The sequence below is a fragment of the Xyrauchen texanus genome, chromosome 15 (assembly GCF_025860055.1).
Source record: "Xyrauchen texanus isolate HMW12.3.18 chromosome 15, RBS_HiC_50CHRs, whole genome shotgun sequence".
Classification (NCBI taxonomy): domain Eukaryota; kingdom Metazoa; phylum Chordata; class Actinopteri; order Cypriniformes; family Catostomidae; genus Xyrauchen; species Xyrauchen texanus.
The window spans coordinates 16318680-16333444 of record NC_068290.1 but is presented as its reverse complement, the minus strand read 5'-3'; the positions used below and the strand labels follow the sequence as shown (position 1 = coordinate 16333444).

The following is a 14765-nucleotide window of genomic DNA, read 5'->3' as shown; positions in this document are numbered from 1 at the left end:
CCCTTATGCCTTTTCCATCTGACTGACCTGTGTTGGTTTTGTATTGATGACCGGAATTAATTAATTTAATAAACATGACGCCAAGGAAAGCGAAGCTATTAACCCGTAATGCCTTCCAACAGCTTGACGTGTTGTCTAGTTGTTTTAACTCTTGGTAGTGTTTGCATTGATCAAGACTGAGCCAAACACGTGCTCTCGCCACAAGAGGGCGTACACAAACCACTTTTACAATTATAAATTCTGTAGCCTTGAATACTGTGATTTGCTTGGAATACATTCGAATGTACAGGAATAGCACAAAGAATGTCATAATGCACCAGCGGTTCTTGCATTGACAGACATTAAACATTGATCAAATAGTACTAAATGAGCCATTACAACACAGCAATTACACATATTTGACATTAACTATTCACTGGTATATAACTAGTTGCAGATAAAGATTAATGTAATTTATATAAAATTTTACCATTCAAATAACTTATCCTGACCATCTACATTTGCATAAAGTGGCCAAAACTAATAACACTGGGAGTTATAATTTTCAACATGCTCATTTTAACTTGAATTATTTCATAATATGCACCTTTGTTGGTGTACTAGTGTATAACCATCCCCTGACTACCTTAAACTCGCCCCTTAAACGCTACGGCTCCGTAGGGGGCGCTATTTCGCAAAATAAGTTTGGAAGAAATAGCTTGGAAGAATCACACAATTTTCTTGTTCCCAGACTTTGCGAATTCGACGAGAGACGTGCATAGACGTGATCGATTCAAGGAATACAAGAATCTCTTCTCTTACATCAAAGGAAGATTGCTTTTGCACTGATGTTTCTGACCAAATTGAGAATAGATACTAAGGACCCACAACAAGCGATGTTTTTCATAAAATCAATGGACTGAGGAAGTCATAGTGTGTTTCTCACGTTGCCTCCAAGTGAAATGTCTCTCTGAACATACATAATATTTAAAGATAACCATGTATAATTATTTCATCATTATATATTGAATTATTGTTAAATGAGGGGCATTCTCAGAAAATATTTTTATATACGATTAATTTCGCAAAATAAGTTTGCACTTAAAACGTCCTCGGATACATAAGTCAGGCATATGGGGAATCATTTGAAAGCTTAGAATCTGAACTTTTAATAGAATGCTATACATTTTAATTTATGTTACATAAAATAACAAAATAACGGCTGAAAAAAAAGCCCCACCAAGAGTTAATGTGGTAGACATTAATGTGAATATAAAGGTCTTTCACATAGCACTTAAATGGACAAGTCGTATATAAAATGAAAGCTACAGTTCTTAAAAAGTACAGTCTAAATACTACAGTTCAAAATATTTTCTAAAGAATCACAAAATGAAATAATATTTCTGCTAGATATCAAATACAAATGTATTTTATTATGTGCCAATGAATGCAGCTGTAAGCCCAAGAAGCCCAAAACTTATGCTTTAGGCAGTTTTCTACAAAATTAGCAATTTTTTTATACTTGTTTGTGAACTTGCTTGAGTAAATAGTCCAATGTTACATCTAAGATGTCCAGAACAAAATATGGAGTCAAGCAGGAAAAGCATGCAAACAAATCATTGATATGTCATGAACTATTGGTGATGAAATCTTTTATACCATCGTAAAGGGAAGAATCTCAGATTTCTAATGACACACAGATTGAGCTTCTATTCTATTCGGCGGCCGTGATATTCAGTGAAACAATGGGGAATGGTGCATGAACTGAAAATTAGACTGAAAGTCTATGGACAAGCACAACTGTGATGGCTAAAATGTGTTCGTGCCCCACCTATATTTCAGATCTACATATTGGGATGAAAACTGATAGAGGAAAACATATTTTTCCTAGTACTTGCTGCCATCTATTAGAATAAAATAAGACTATCTGGAGAGAGATGGAGTGAGGAGAAACCGAATTACATGCTTACAAATTTAGTCAAGTCAACTTTATTTATAAAGCACATTTAAAAACAACAAAAGTTGAACCAAAGTGCTGTACAATTAGATTCAAAAGTGTAATAGAGGACAGAGATATATAAAACAATATTCAATCAAAGAGAACTTAACACCAATAACAACATGTAACCTTGACCTTAAATAGTATAAATAGATACCAAGTAAAGATAAGTTTTAAGAGAGGATTTAAAAATAGCTAAAGATGGGGTGAACCTTACGTGTGAAGGGAGACTGTTCCAGAGTTTGGGGGCGAGAGAAGGCTCGATCCCCTTAGACTTGCAATGACAGCGGGGAACTTGTAAAATAAGTTGATTACAAGATCTAAGCATTCTAGAAGGCCAATATGGGTGCAGAAGTTCAATATTGAGAGGAGTCACGTGATACCATGCTAGGGTCGGACGTGTAAACGGCGAGCTCTGCGCACTTTGCTAGTTTTTAATAATTGTTATGTCATAAACAAGTGAGATTCGATACACCCTGCTACATATCTGTTCTTTGAAGTCAACATGGCAAGAATTCAAAATCCTCAGGCTCTGTAGATATTAAAAGACACGTGCTCAAGCTTAAACCTCTGACAGGCCTGAATAACAGGGACTTGGTTTGAACAGTGCGGCGGGAGAAATTCAACGCCAACTGGCGAGCATGTCTGTGATGCTGACGAAAGTTGTTGCTGACTTAGAGAGGATCTTGCTGTAATACGTCTATCGATTACTGCTATTGAAACTAAATTCGAATAATTACAACTAAAGTTGGTTACAAGAATTGGTTACGTCGAGAGATGGATCGATTATCTGGAGTCATCAGAGAGGGAATTAACTGCTAACCCTCTAGCGACCAAAGCAGATTTGGAACATATTTTGGAAAAACTGGAAGACCTTGAGAATCGTATCCGGTGAAACAATGTCCAACTTGTTGGAATTCCTGAGCATGAAGAAAGTCGAGATATGGTGAAATTCCTATCCAAGCTCTTCCCTAGTCTGCTTGACATAATAGACCATTAGCTGGAAATCAAGCGAGCTCACAGAGTCCCAGCTCGGAGATCCGCTGAGGAAGACCGGTCGCTATCACTTCTGGTAAATTTTCTGAGATCATCCAATAAATATCTCATGCTGCACGAGGTGAGGAGCAAAGGAAAGCTTCCTTTGAAGAATCACACAATTTTCTTGTTCCCAGACTTTGCGAATTTGACGAGAGAAACGTGATCGATTCAAGGAATGCAAGAATCTCTTCTCTTACATCAAAGGAAGATTGCTTTTGCACTGATGTTTCTGACCAAATTGAGAATAGATACTAAGGACCCACAACAAGCGATGTTTTTCATAAAATCAATGGACTGAGGAAGTCATAGTGTGTTTCTCACGTTGCCTCCAAGTGAAATGTCTCTCTGAACATACATAATATTTAAAGATAACCATGTATAATTATTTCATCATTATATATTGAATTATTGTTAAATGAGGGGCATTCTCAGAAAATATTTTTATATGCGATTAATTGCGATTAATTAATCGGGGTACCATGTAATTAATACGATAAAAAAAAATGATCGATTGACAGCCCTAATAAAAAAAAAAGAATATATATATATATATATATATATATATATACAGGTATATATATACTGGTTCCGCTAGATGCTGGAGCTTGCTTTGCGGAGGAACACATCTTCGATACAGTATTGAGAATTAATCTAGACATTCTTTGTGTTTATTCTGCCTATTGGAGATTTACACATTGCGAGTCGCATGCGACCCATTTGAATTTGACACAGAATTCTCTGTTATAAACCCATCTGATACAAGACATTAAAAGGCTCTGTGCTGAAGCTAGTTGAAACAAGATTAAACAGTCAGTCAAATTAAACTACAGTGATGAGGTAAACAGGAAAACATTGTTACATTCACAACAGTAATTTCAGGCTTTTCATTCCACAAATCAGCACCGTTATAGAATATACCTGACAGTTACTGTAGTAACATTAACTATAGTAGTAACTATAGTATTTTGCCAGAAATAGTGTATATATTTGTAATAAATGTTAATATTATTAGCCTACAAAAATGTTAAATATTGTATATTAGGGCAATAAAAGTCACGTTTATGGAGATTGTTTGTATTATTTCTACATGTGTTTAGGATTTTATTTTCATTACAAATTCCATTCCAATTACAATTCCATTTTTTTTACAAATTATTACAATAATTACATCTAACCATGGTGATCATTTTTATTTTTGTACCTGTGATTAACATGATCTTATTAATTAGTTAAACTCTGGATACTATGCACTAACAATTGTAAATTGTCATAAAGGCAAATACAAAGCAGAAATTAAATAAAAAAAAATCATTAAAGCCTGGACACTCATGAATTAAGTATGAAGTTATGAATTTTTTCTCCTTTGAAAATATGTTTAGTTCTAATTAACTTTAATTGAAAAGGGTGAATTAAAGGTTGCTACACTCAGTAACTCTTTATTCGTGTCATCTTGGACTTACAGTGATACCTAGTGGTGTGGATGCAGCATCATTCAAAATCTGCAGATTTCAGTTTCAGATGCTATTATAGTAATTCACTATTCACTATCAACCATGATTAGTTTAATCTCAGGAGTGAAAGTGTCCAATTACAAGATGTTAAGCAAGTAATATTCAGCTGGTCATGTGATTCTAAAATGGCAGCCCCCATGAGGCATGTAGGCCTATATAACACAGCTTTTATAAGGTTACTGATATGACTACAGTCCTCATAAATATGAGTAAATATTCAATTTTGCTGCCCAACAGAAAATCAATGCTTTATTTTCAAATGTACATTTCTATGTGACAAAAATTCAGTATTAATATTGTTAATTTTATATTTAATTTTGATGTATAGAATATGTTGCATTTGTAGGTGTAATTTTGGTAAAATTCTTGACACCTCACCGTGGACCTCACTAAGTTTCAAACCCTGGCTACGGTCCTGGAGACGATATGTTGAGTTCAAGCGATGCAAATCCATGGATAAATAATAAAAAAAAACATACTGAGAAAACGATCAGAGCCGCATATTTCCAGCTGCTGCGTAGATGACTAATTTAGGGAGGGAAAAAAATCTGTTCATCATAAGATTGTAAACATATGCAATGTTTATTTTTAATAGTCTTTTTTATTTATTTGGGGGTGTTTAAAAAAATATTATTGTTTTATTTATTTATTTATTTATTTTTTGCTGTTAGTCCACCGTAAGATTGTGCCTCGTTTCGAAAGCTGCATGCTAGGTAGGATCCTTTGAAGGCTGCAGTATAGAGTGTCCTCCTTTAAAGGGCACCTATTATGGAATTTAGAAAATTACCTTTCATGTAGTGTGTAACATAGATTTAAGTGAACAAAAACATCCTGCAAAGTTTTATATATGAAAGTTCACTGTAAAAAAAGTTATTGTCTCTCAAAAGTAGGAGTCGACTCTTGAGTCAATGTAATGAATCGTTTTTCCAACGAGTCATTTTCCTTTTCGTTGTGACGTCAAGGCGAAAAATTATCAAATTGGCCGCACCACTCATTGCGGCGCGAGACACCAGGGAAAACTTGAAAACATCATGTCGACAACAAGACGCTGTGTTCTTAAGTGCATATCAAAAGCGACCTTTTTTTCACTGCCCAGGGACGAGCATGTGAAGAATCAGTGGCTAGAGTTTATATTTACAACTATACCACACAAGTATAGCCCGAACCTTGTGCTGTGTTCGCGTCATTTTAATGACGATTGCTTTACTAACATGAATGCTTTCAAAAAAAAAAAAAGCCTTGTTTAAACGAGACGGCCTTCTTAGGACAAACGGAACGTAAAGGACGCTATGACAACACGCCACTCTTTAACAAGCTCAAACGCTTTGAGTGAGAAGCGATCAAAGTCCCTCTGGAAGGGAATGTATGAGGTACATTTTAGGAGAGTTATAATGATGTAAAGAGAAAAGAAAATAGATTTTACAGGTGTATTTTTAGTCTAATGCTTTATTTTAATTATTTACTAATATAATTATACATATTATATACTGTGCACCCATCTACTGAGGTACTTCAACTTGGGAATTAACATTCCTTGCGTTTGAACATCATATTTACGGGAAAATTGGGATTTCTTTTTTTTAATTATTATTATTTTCTACATTTCCATTGAAGCAAAGAATTGTTGGTTGTGAGTGCCCACGAAGGATTTTTATTTATTCATTTATTTTTTGCAGAATTTAGAATTTAGAAAACATTCAAAGGAAACAGGGACCTTTTAGAGTTTTTAGAGATTTCAAATACAATTTAAATTCATTTAAAAAAACAAAACAAATTTGGGGGATGATTTTATAGTTCTACACTTTTTATCAGGTACGTCAAAAATTATCGTCCCCTTAGTGCCCTTCGCACGGAGGTTGGATGCGTGGCTCTCACTTCCCAAACTGTAGTCCGACTCGGCTATGCGATTCAGTTCGCCAGGCCCCCGCCCCCTTTTGGCGGCATCCGCTTTACCTTGGTGCACAGCGAAGACGCCAACACCCCACATGCGGAGATCGCGACCCTCTTACTCAAAGATGCGATAGAGCCTGTTCCTCTAGCCGAGATGAAGAAGGGTTTCTACAGCCCTTAGCCCTTCATCGTACCCTAAGAAATCGTACCCAAGAAATGTGGCGGCTTTCAAACGATCTTGAACTTGTTTTCAACCGGGCCTTGCACAAACTCCCGTTTAAAATGCTCGTGCAAAGACACCTTCTAACTTGCGTCCGGCATCAAGATTGGTTCTCAGTGGCAGACCTGAAGGATATGTACTTCCACGTCTCTATCTTGGCTTGACACCGACCCTTCCTACTGTTCGATGGCCAGGCGTATCAGTACAAGGTCCTCCCCTTCGGCATGTCCCTGTCCCCACAGCGGAAAGGGAACTTTTCTCAAGTTCAGAGGTAACCAAGGCCTTCATGAAAGTCCCCTAATGTCGCTTAACTCGACACAACGTCTCGTTCCCTCCATCGGGAACGAACAGTAACCTAGACGTTTTTATTGTTCATGATACCTAATGCATTTACTATAAAAAAAATAACTATAACCTTATTGTAAAGTGTTACCATTAAATTAAGGCTTTTAATGTTTTCCATCTAGGGTCTAGTTCAACAGTTAACCAATTAATTATTTTCACCCCGACACAAAAAAAACCCCACAAGAAATGACTAAATAATATAAATAAATAAAGTTTAATGTGCAAGGAGCTCTCAAGTATTTTTCTGTTTTGACCAGAATTGTGGAGTACAATGGAACACCATTCAAATCAATTCTGACTATTTTGATTTCCTTGAGGAAACAATCCCCATAACACTTAAATTACACCTGTTTTACCAGAAAATATCTACCTCCTTTACCTTTTCATTCAGAGGGTGGGGGGAGGGACTTTAAAAAGTTGTAGGAGGTGTGGATGTGTGTTTTAACATTCATGAAGTCATGCAAGAGGGATGTGCAATGTGTGTATTATAAACAAAGATGTGCTAGAGAACCTGTCAGTCGATCAGGTGTACTCAGGGAAAGACAGTCTATAGCAGTTATGCCTCATTTGGTTTTGATAAGCCTCATCCTTGTGTTTTTCAAGTTAGGGGAAATGACAGATCGCTTTCTGACACAATACAGTCTCCCAGGAGCCACAGCCCCAGGAGACATCATCATTGAAGGGCTCTTCCCCATCCATGAGGCAGTGAATGACAACACAAACAGATTCTCTCCGCCTCAGCGATCAAACTGCACCAGGTATATGTTCATTGCAGTGGATTCAGTTAAGAAGATTATGAAGACAAAAGGGAATTGTACTAAATTGTCTTTGTTCGATGCTCATTCTGATTAGTTCAACGCTTACGTGTACCATTAATCTTTAATAGTAAGTTTAAGAATCCTGGCAGAGTCACCTCTGTGAGAGTTTGCAGTAGCACTTTACAGTAATATTAGTTATTAGTTAACATGAACTAACAATAACAATATTTTTATGAACAATACTTTTTAATACAGTACTTAATTTTACTTTCAATATAGACTAATATATTTTTTACATTAAAGTTGTATACATTACCATTAATGCTTTATGCGCTGCAAAACAAGTAAAAATATTGAAACATCCTCGAAACAAGATACATTTACTTGAGAAGCAAAACTGCATAACATCTTGCATAAAAGAAGCAAAATTTAATAAGTCTTGTTTTCAGACAAATCTAACAAAATCTATTTAGGTTTATGCTTAAATTGGTTTTTATGTATTTTTTAAGTAAGGTTTTTTTGTTTTTGTTTTTTTTTTTGCTTTGATTTTGGCAATTTTGTTTCTTGTTTTAAGCATAAACCTCATACATTTTGTTATTTCTTTTTCTACAATTTTTTTGCTATTTGTATGTAAAACTAGGCAAATTACTGATTAAGAAAATTAAATTAAATTAAATAAATTGCAGTGTGAACTAATGTGTAACTAACGAACAAACAAAGAACAATTATGGATTCATTCATTAACATTTACCAATAAATGCTGTAAATAAATATTATTGTCCATATTACTAAGTCATGTTAACGAATAGTACTTAATTGTCAAGTGTTTCCGTTTTTGTTCCTCTAGGTTTTACACAAGAGGTCTAAGTCAGGCTCTTGCAATGGTTCATGCTGTGGAAATGGCAAATAAATCCCCCATGTTGAGAAAATTGGACATTGCGCTTGGTTACCGCATCCACGACACATGTGCTGATGTCACGACTGCACTACGGGCTGTCCAGTATTTTACACAGATGTCCTCTGAATGTGTTTCAACAACAAACTCTTCCCAAAGTGTGCAGCCCACAATGGCTGTAATTGGGACATCTTCCTCTGAGATCTCCATTGCAATTGCTAGAGAGCTCAACCTCCTGCTAATTCCACAGGTAAGCTCTTATAGTTTAAAGGAATATTTTCACCCAAAAATAAAAATGACTAATATTAATATCTGGGTCCTTCTTATCATTATGACAGTGGTAGCTATCAGTGTCCGAGCTATCACTCATGAGCTCGCAACAGATGTTAATATTTTCACTGAAAGAATTACTCAAATTTTGGGTTGTTTCTCACCAAAACCTATGGTATGCCTTCAGAAGACTTGCAATATGACGCACAAGCTGCAATGAATAATTTTATGACATTTTTGCGTGCTTGTTAAGCTTTATCAGTAAAAGAAAAGAAAAAAAGAAAGTCAGAAACCGCTTACTGCCCATTATATAGTTAGCCTTTAATTGTCTGTCTACTTGTTGCAGATTAGTTATGCATCTACGGCTATCATTCTGAGTGACAAAATCCGTTTCCCTGCTTTCATGAGGACTGTCCCCAATGATATGTACCAAACCAATGCTATGGTCAAACTGCTGAAGGACAAGAAATGGAACTGGGTTGGCATTATCACTACAGATGGAGACTATGGGCGTTCTGCCATGGAAAGTTTTGTTGCCCAGGCCACAATGGAGGGAATTTGTGTGGCTTTCAAGCAGATCCTACCAGATTTACTGACAGACCAAAAATTGAACACCTCAATCAGCCAAACTGTGAACACCATTATAAATAATCCTAAAGTTAAAGTGGTGGTCTCATTCGCTAAATCTGCTCAGATGATGTCGATATTCCAGGGTTTGCGAGGGGAAGCTTTGCATGATATGGTGTGGGTGGCCAGCGATAATTGGTCTAGTGCTAAAGACATTCTTAAAGATGAACGCATCTCAGATATCGGAAATATACTGGGCTTCACCTTCAAGAGTGGAAATGTTTCATTCTTTCAACAATACCTCAATGATCTACAGTTTGGCAGTGAAACTGAGAATAACAATTCATTCCTGAAGGAATATTTACTGCAGCCTGACATAGGAAATGCAGGAAAAGCCAAAAAGGAATTGATAAAAAACATGAATTCGGACATGGTCTTCAGCATTCAGATGGCAGTCAGTGCTATTGCTGAGGCTGTGGCAGAACTATGTGCACAACAAAACTGCAAGAGCCTTACATCTCTCCAGCCCTGGAAGGTACTATACCACTTTATCAGGCACCTGCTGCCAAATTCAAATCTGCAGATTTTTTGTGTGTAAACAGCTTGTAGATTAAGAGTCTAAAAGTCATTACATGTTTGTGTTTCAGCTCCTTGCACAGTTGAGGAATGTCACTTTTGAAATGGAGGGGCTAAATCTCAAATTTGATGACAACGGTGACATTAACTTGGGCTATGATGTCTCCTTATGGAAAAAAAATGGATCTGATGTACACGCTGTCAAAATAGCTGAATATTATTCATCCAACAACAGCTTCTCTTTAAGTTTCACTTCCAGCACGAATCAAATTGTTTTTGAGGTAGTGTATACTCATCAATATTCATTATATGAAGACAGCTAAATGGAATCATGTCTTTAGTATTTTCTACTAAATAAAGAGTTCACATAAAGAGTATTCTGTACTGTATTACTATTCCGTCAATCAATCCGTCATACACTTTCTTCTCAGCATGTGGTATCAAAGTGCTCCAACAGCTGTCAGCCAGGGGAGTTTAAAAAGACAGCAGAGGGCCAGCACACATGTTGTTATGAGTGCATCAGCTGCCCAGAAAACAGCTACTCCAACCACACAGGCAAGTGTCTCGCTGCCCACACACATCTGTAGAATCTTCATCCAAGAGACGCATGTTCTTATCTTAATTCTATGTTAAGGAATAGTTCACCCAAAAGGAAAATTCTATCATTTATTTACCCTCATGTAATTCCAAACTCGTATGTCATCCTTTCTTCTAAAAAACCCCCAAAAAACAGGGACATTTCTTGTTTGCTGATTTCAGTACAATGTCTGTTGATAGCCACCGGATTTGGGTGTGATCTGATTACAAAGTAATTGGTACTGTAATATAAATACTTGAGAAATGCATAGTGCTGATCAATGGAGGAACTGAAGGCATTATTTTTAATTCAAGGAAAAAACACCTTCCTGTGAAAAAGGGTTTTAGAAAGTAACTTAAAATTAATTAGTAATTTTAAATTTTAAAGAAGTACTTAGTAATTTGTAGTGAATACATTTTTGAGTAACATATACTTTAAAAAAAACTATTTTTGCCACAACTTCATTTGATTGCATTATATCAATTTTAAGTTGTAAAATGGAAGTTTACTTAATCCATTTGAGTTGGGACTACATTAATACTTTTTGTGGTGATGAAACTGGGCAGGGGATTTCAATTTCCCAGCATGCTTTGAAAGGGACTTGATAGGGAAAGTTAATGTTAAAATTAAGTGTTATTTATGTGTTTTTGTGCAAGATGATTATTAAGGGGTGATAAGTGTTAGTGTTCATGTCTTTTATTTTGAGATTTAGAAGAGTTTCTGTAATGTTGGAGTTTTGTGGGTTAATATAATGCTGAAGAGTGGAGCTTGAGCTAACGATGAGGACAGGTAGATGTCACACATGAAATTGATTGCTCACTTCTTTGAGCAACTGCTCCGCTAACCATAGCATAGTTATTAAACCACACTGTGTAGTGCATCATACTACAATGTATTTAGCATGCTACCATTCATGTTCACTAGTTAGTACTTAAAGAAATAAAAGAGATTTATATAAAGAGAGTTACATTGACACGTCTCATTTTGTTGGGTTTAACCAATTCTATTAGATTATTTTTACACAAAGTGTTTGAGTTGAGATTACAAAGTAATTTTATGTTAAGAAATGAATTTCAAACACATGGAACCACTGTCCACAATTGAAGCAAGTTCAGCCAAATAGCTATTTTTTTAAGTGCAACATTGATATTGACTCACTTTAAAGCTTAAAAAAGGACCCAAAAGTGTCATAAAAGAAGTCCATGTGAATCATGCGTTATATTCTTATGAAGGCATATGTAGAGAAACCAGAAGTTTAGTTTTAGTAACTTCCGCCGTAATTCTTCTTTTGCACGTTCATTAGTGAAAGTGTGTAACTATCAGCTGCCATTGTATTGAAATCAGTGAACATGTTTTGCAGAAGAACAAGTGATATAAGGGTGAACCATTCCTTTAAACCTATTTTATTCCAACAATTTTTTTAAATGCAATGCTTTACTATTGTCTTTCAGACACAGTCGAGTGTTTCAGTTGTGATACTCACAGTGAGTGGTCAAATGCTGGAAGCTCAAAGTGTAATCCTAAAACTTTTGAGTACTTTGAATGGAACAGTGGGTTTGCTATAGTCCTCTTGACCCTGGCTGCCGTCGGCGCCCTCTTCCTCATCTTAGTGTCTGCACTATTCATCTGGCATAGGGACTCTCCCGTGGTAAAGGCTGCGGGTGGACCTCTCTGTCATCTGATCCTTTTCTCGCTGCTGGGCAGTTTTTCCAGTGTTGTGTTCTTTGTGGGTGAGCCAAGCAATATGACATGTAAGGTAAGGCAAATCATCTTTGGACTGAGCTTCACGCTGTGTGTCTCATGCATCCTGGTCAAGTCCTTGAAAATCCTTCTGGCGTTCCAGATGAACCTAGATCTGAAGGAGCTACTCTGCAAGCTCTACAAGCCATATGTGATCATCTTCATCTGCATGACAGTGCAGGTTATCATTTGCACCCTTTGGCTGCACTTGTGCCCTCCTAAAAAATACAACGAGGATCTCCCCGAGGTCATTCTGATGAAGTGCCAAGAGGGATCAGATGTGGCATTCTGGGTAATGCTGGGATACATCGCTTTGTTGTCGCTTGTGTGTTTTATTTTTGCATACATAGGAAGAAAGCTTCCGCAGATGTACAACGAGGCCAAGTTCATCACATTTAGCATGCTCATCTGTCTCATGGCCTGGGTCATATTCATCCCTGTGCATGTCACCACCACTGGTAAATATGTACCAGCCGTGGAGATGGTTGTCATTCTCATCTCTAACTTTGGAATCCTGAGCTGCCACTTCTTGCCAAAATGTTACATAATTATTTTTAAGAAGGAGCACAATACCAAAGACGCATTTCTAAAGAATGTCTACGAATATGCCAGAAAGAGTGCTGAGAATATCAGGAGCTTGAGTGGAACTGTGTCTGAGAGTAAGACAGAGAGTTCCATCTACACCATATCCACTCCGTCACTTTTGATGCCTGAGGAGGCACTTCAGGTTTCGGCACAGAAACCAGATAGAATGACTCATAATCATACAACCACAGCAGATTCAGCTAAGAGTCAAAAATAGTAGTCAAGGCCGCTGTTTTTGATGTAACATTCAGCGCTAGACAGACAAATTAGAATTTTGTCATCATTTACTCACAATGTTGTTCCAAATTCCAAATCCATATGACTTATCGACTTCCATGAAACACCAAAGGAAATGTTAGGAAGAATGAACGTCTCAATCACCATACACTTAAACTGAATCTTTTTCAATACAATGAAAGTCAGTAGTGAGGAAAGAAGGTCATATGGGTTTAGAACAACTTGAGAGTGAGTACGAGATGACACAATTAAAATGTGTCAGTCAATGTATCATTTATTCTTTAATAAATATAATGAAAATATAAATAATGAACGTGTTTTCTCCTATACATTTATGTAAATGTGGAAAAGAAAATTGTTTTTGCATATTGTATATACTGTGTATTAAAATAAATGTTTCATTTTGTCTAACCCTAATCACATGTCAGATTAATAGGAATTGACAGATATCATCTCCCGTAAACACACTCATAACTTTTCAGGCACCTTTCCTGAAAGGAAGTTTCACCATCTTGACATAGTGACTTACTGTTTCTCTTGGCTACATGCCAAATTAATCAGTGATACCTTGAGTGACAATGAGAGTGCCAGCGGCAGTTCATCCACTGTTTGATGTTCAGCTTTAATCGTTGTACTGCAAGAAGCTTGTGACTGTGTCTGTTTGGTGTTGAGAATTGCCCCAAAACCTTGCATGAGATACACAAATAGGCAATGTTTAAAAATCTTTTTCTGTCTTTCTTTTTTTTCGCGGTGGTGGCGGCGTAGTGGGCTAAAGCACATAACTGTTAATCAGAAGGTCGCTGGTTTGATCCCCACAGCCACCACCATTGTGTCCTTGAGCAAGGCACTTAACTCCAGTTACTCTGGGGGGATTGTCCCTGTAATAATTGCACTGTAATTCGCTTTGGATAAAAGCGTCTGCCAAATGCATAAATGTAAATGTAAGTCCCCATTGACTTTATTTGTATCTTTTTGCCCTGAAAGTCAATGGTGACCGAGGCTAACATTCTGAGCAATGTCTCCTTTTGTGTTCCAAAGAGTAAAAAAGTCATGTGGAGAGTAAAAGATGACAGAATACATTTTTTGGGTGAACTATCACTTTAAAGAGGGGGGTGTGCAACCCAATAGTGATTTGTGGCAGTACTTCAGGTGGCTTGTCAATTATTGATTTATCTCAAACTAAATTTTGTCAAAAAAATTTAATAACATGGAGTGGTGGTGGTGTAGTGGCTAAAGCACAGGGCTGTTAATCAGAAGGTCGTTGGTTTGAACCCCACGGCCACCACCATTGTGCCCTTGTGCAAGGCACTTAACTCCAGGTTGCTCTGGGGGGATTGTCCCTGTAATAAGAGCACTGTAAGTCGCTTTGGATAAAAGTGTCTGCCAAATGCATAAATGTAAATGTAATTAAATATACATTAAATATACTCACACAGCCAATCTTGTGGCAGCAGTGCATAAAATCATGCAGATAGGGGTCAGGAGCTTCAGTTAATTTTCACATCAACCAGAATGGTGAAAAGATTTGATCTCAGTGATTTCGACATGAATGATGGTACCAGACAGGCTGGTTTGTGT

General features: G+C 36.7%; 1 protein-coding gene across 1 annotated transcript; it reads left to right on the top strand.

Annotated features, from left to right (window-relative positions):
* The first annotated feature begins 7519 nt into the window (after positions 1-7519).
* Positions 7520-14430, top strand: gprc6a (G protein-coupled receptor, class C, group 6, member A). The gene is made up of 6 exons (XM_052144681.1): positions 7520-7740; positions 8588-8885; positions 9252-10007; positions 10120-10329; positions 10480-10603; positions 12077-14430. Exons 1-6 carry the CDS (start codon positions 7541-7543, stop codon positions 13165-13167), a joined length of 2679 nt encoding a protein of 892 aa, XP_052000641.1. The 5' UTR covers positions 7520-7540; the 3' UTR covers positions 13168-14430.
* The last annotated feature ends 335 nt before the right edge of the window (positions 14431-14765 follow it).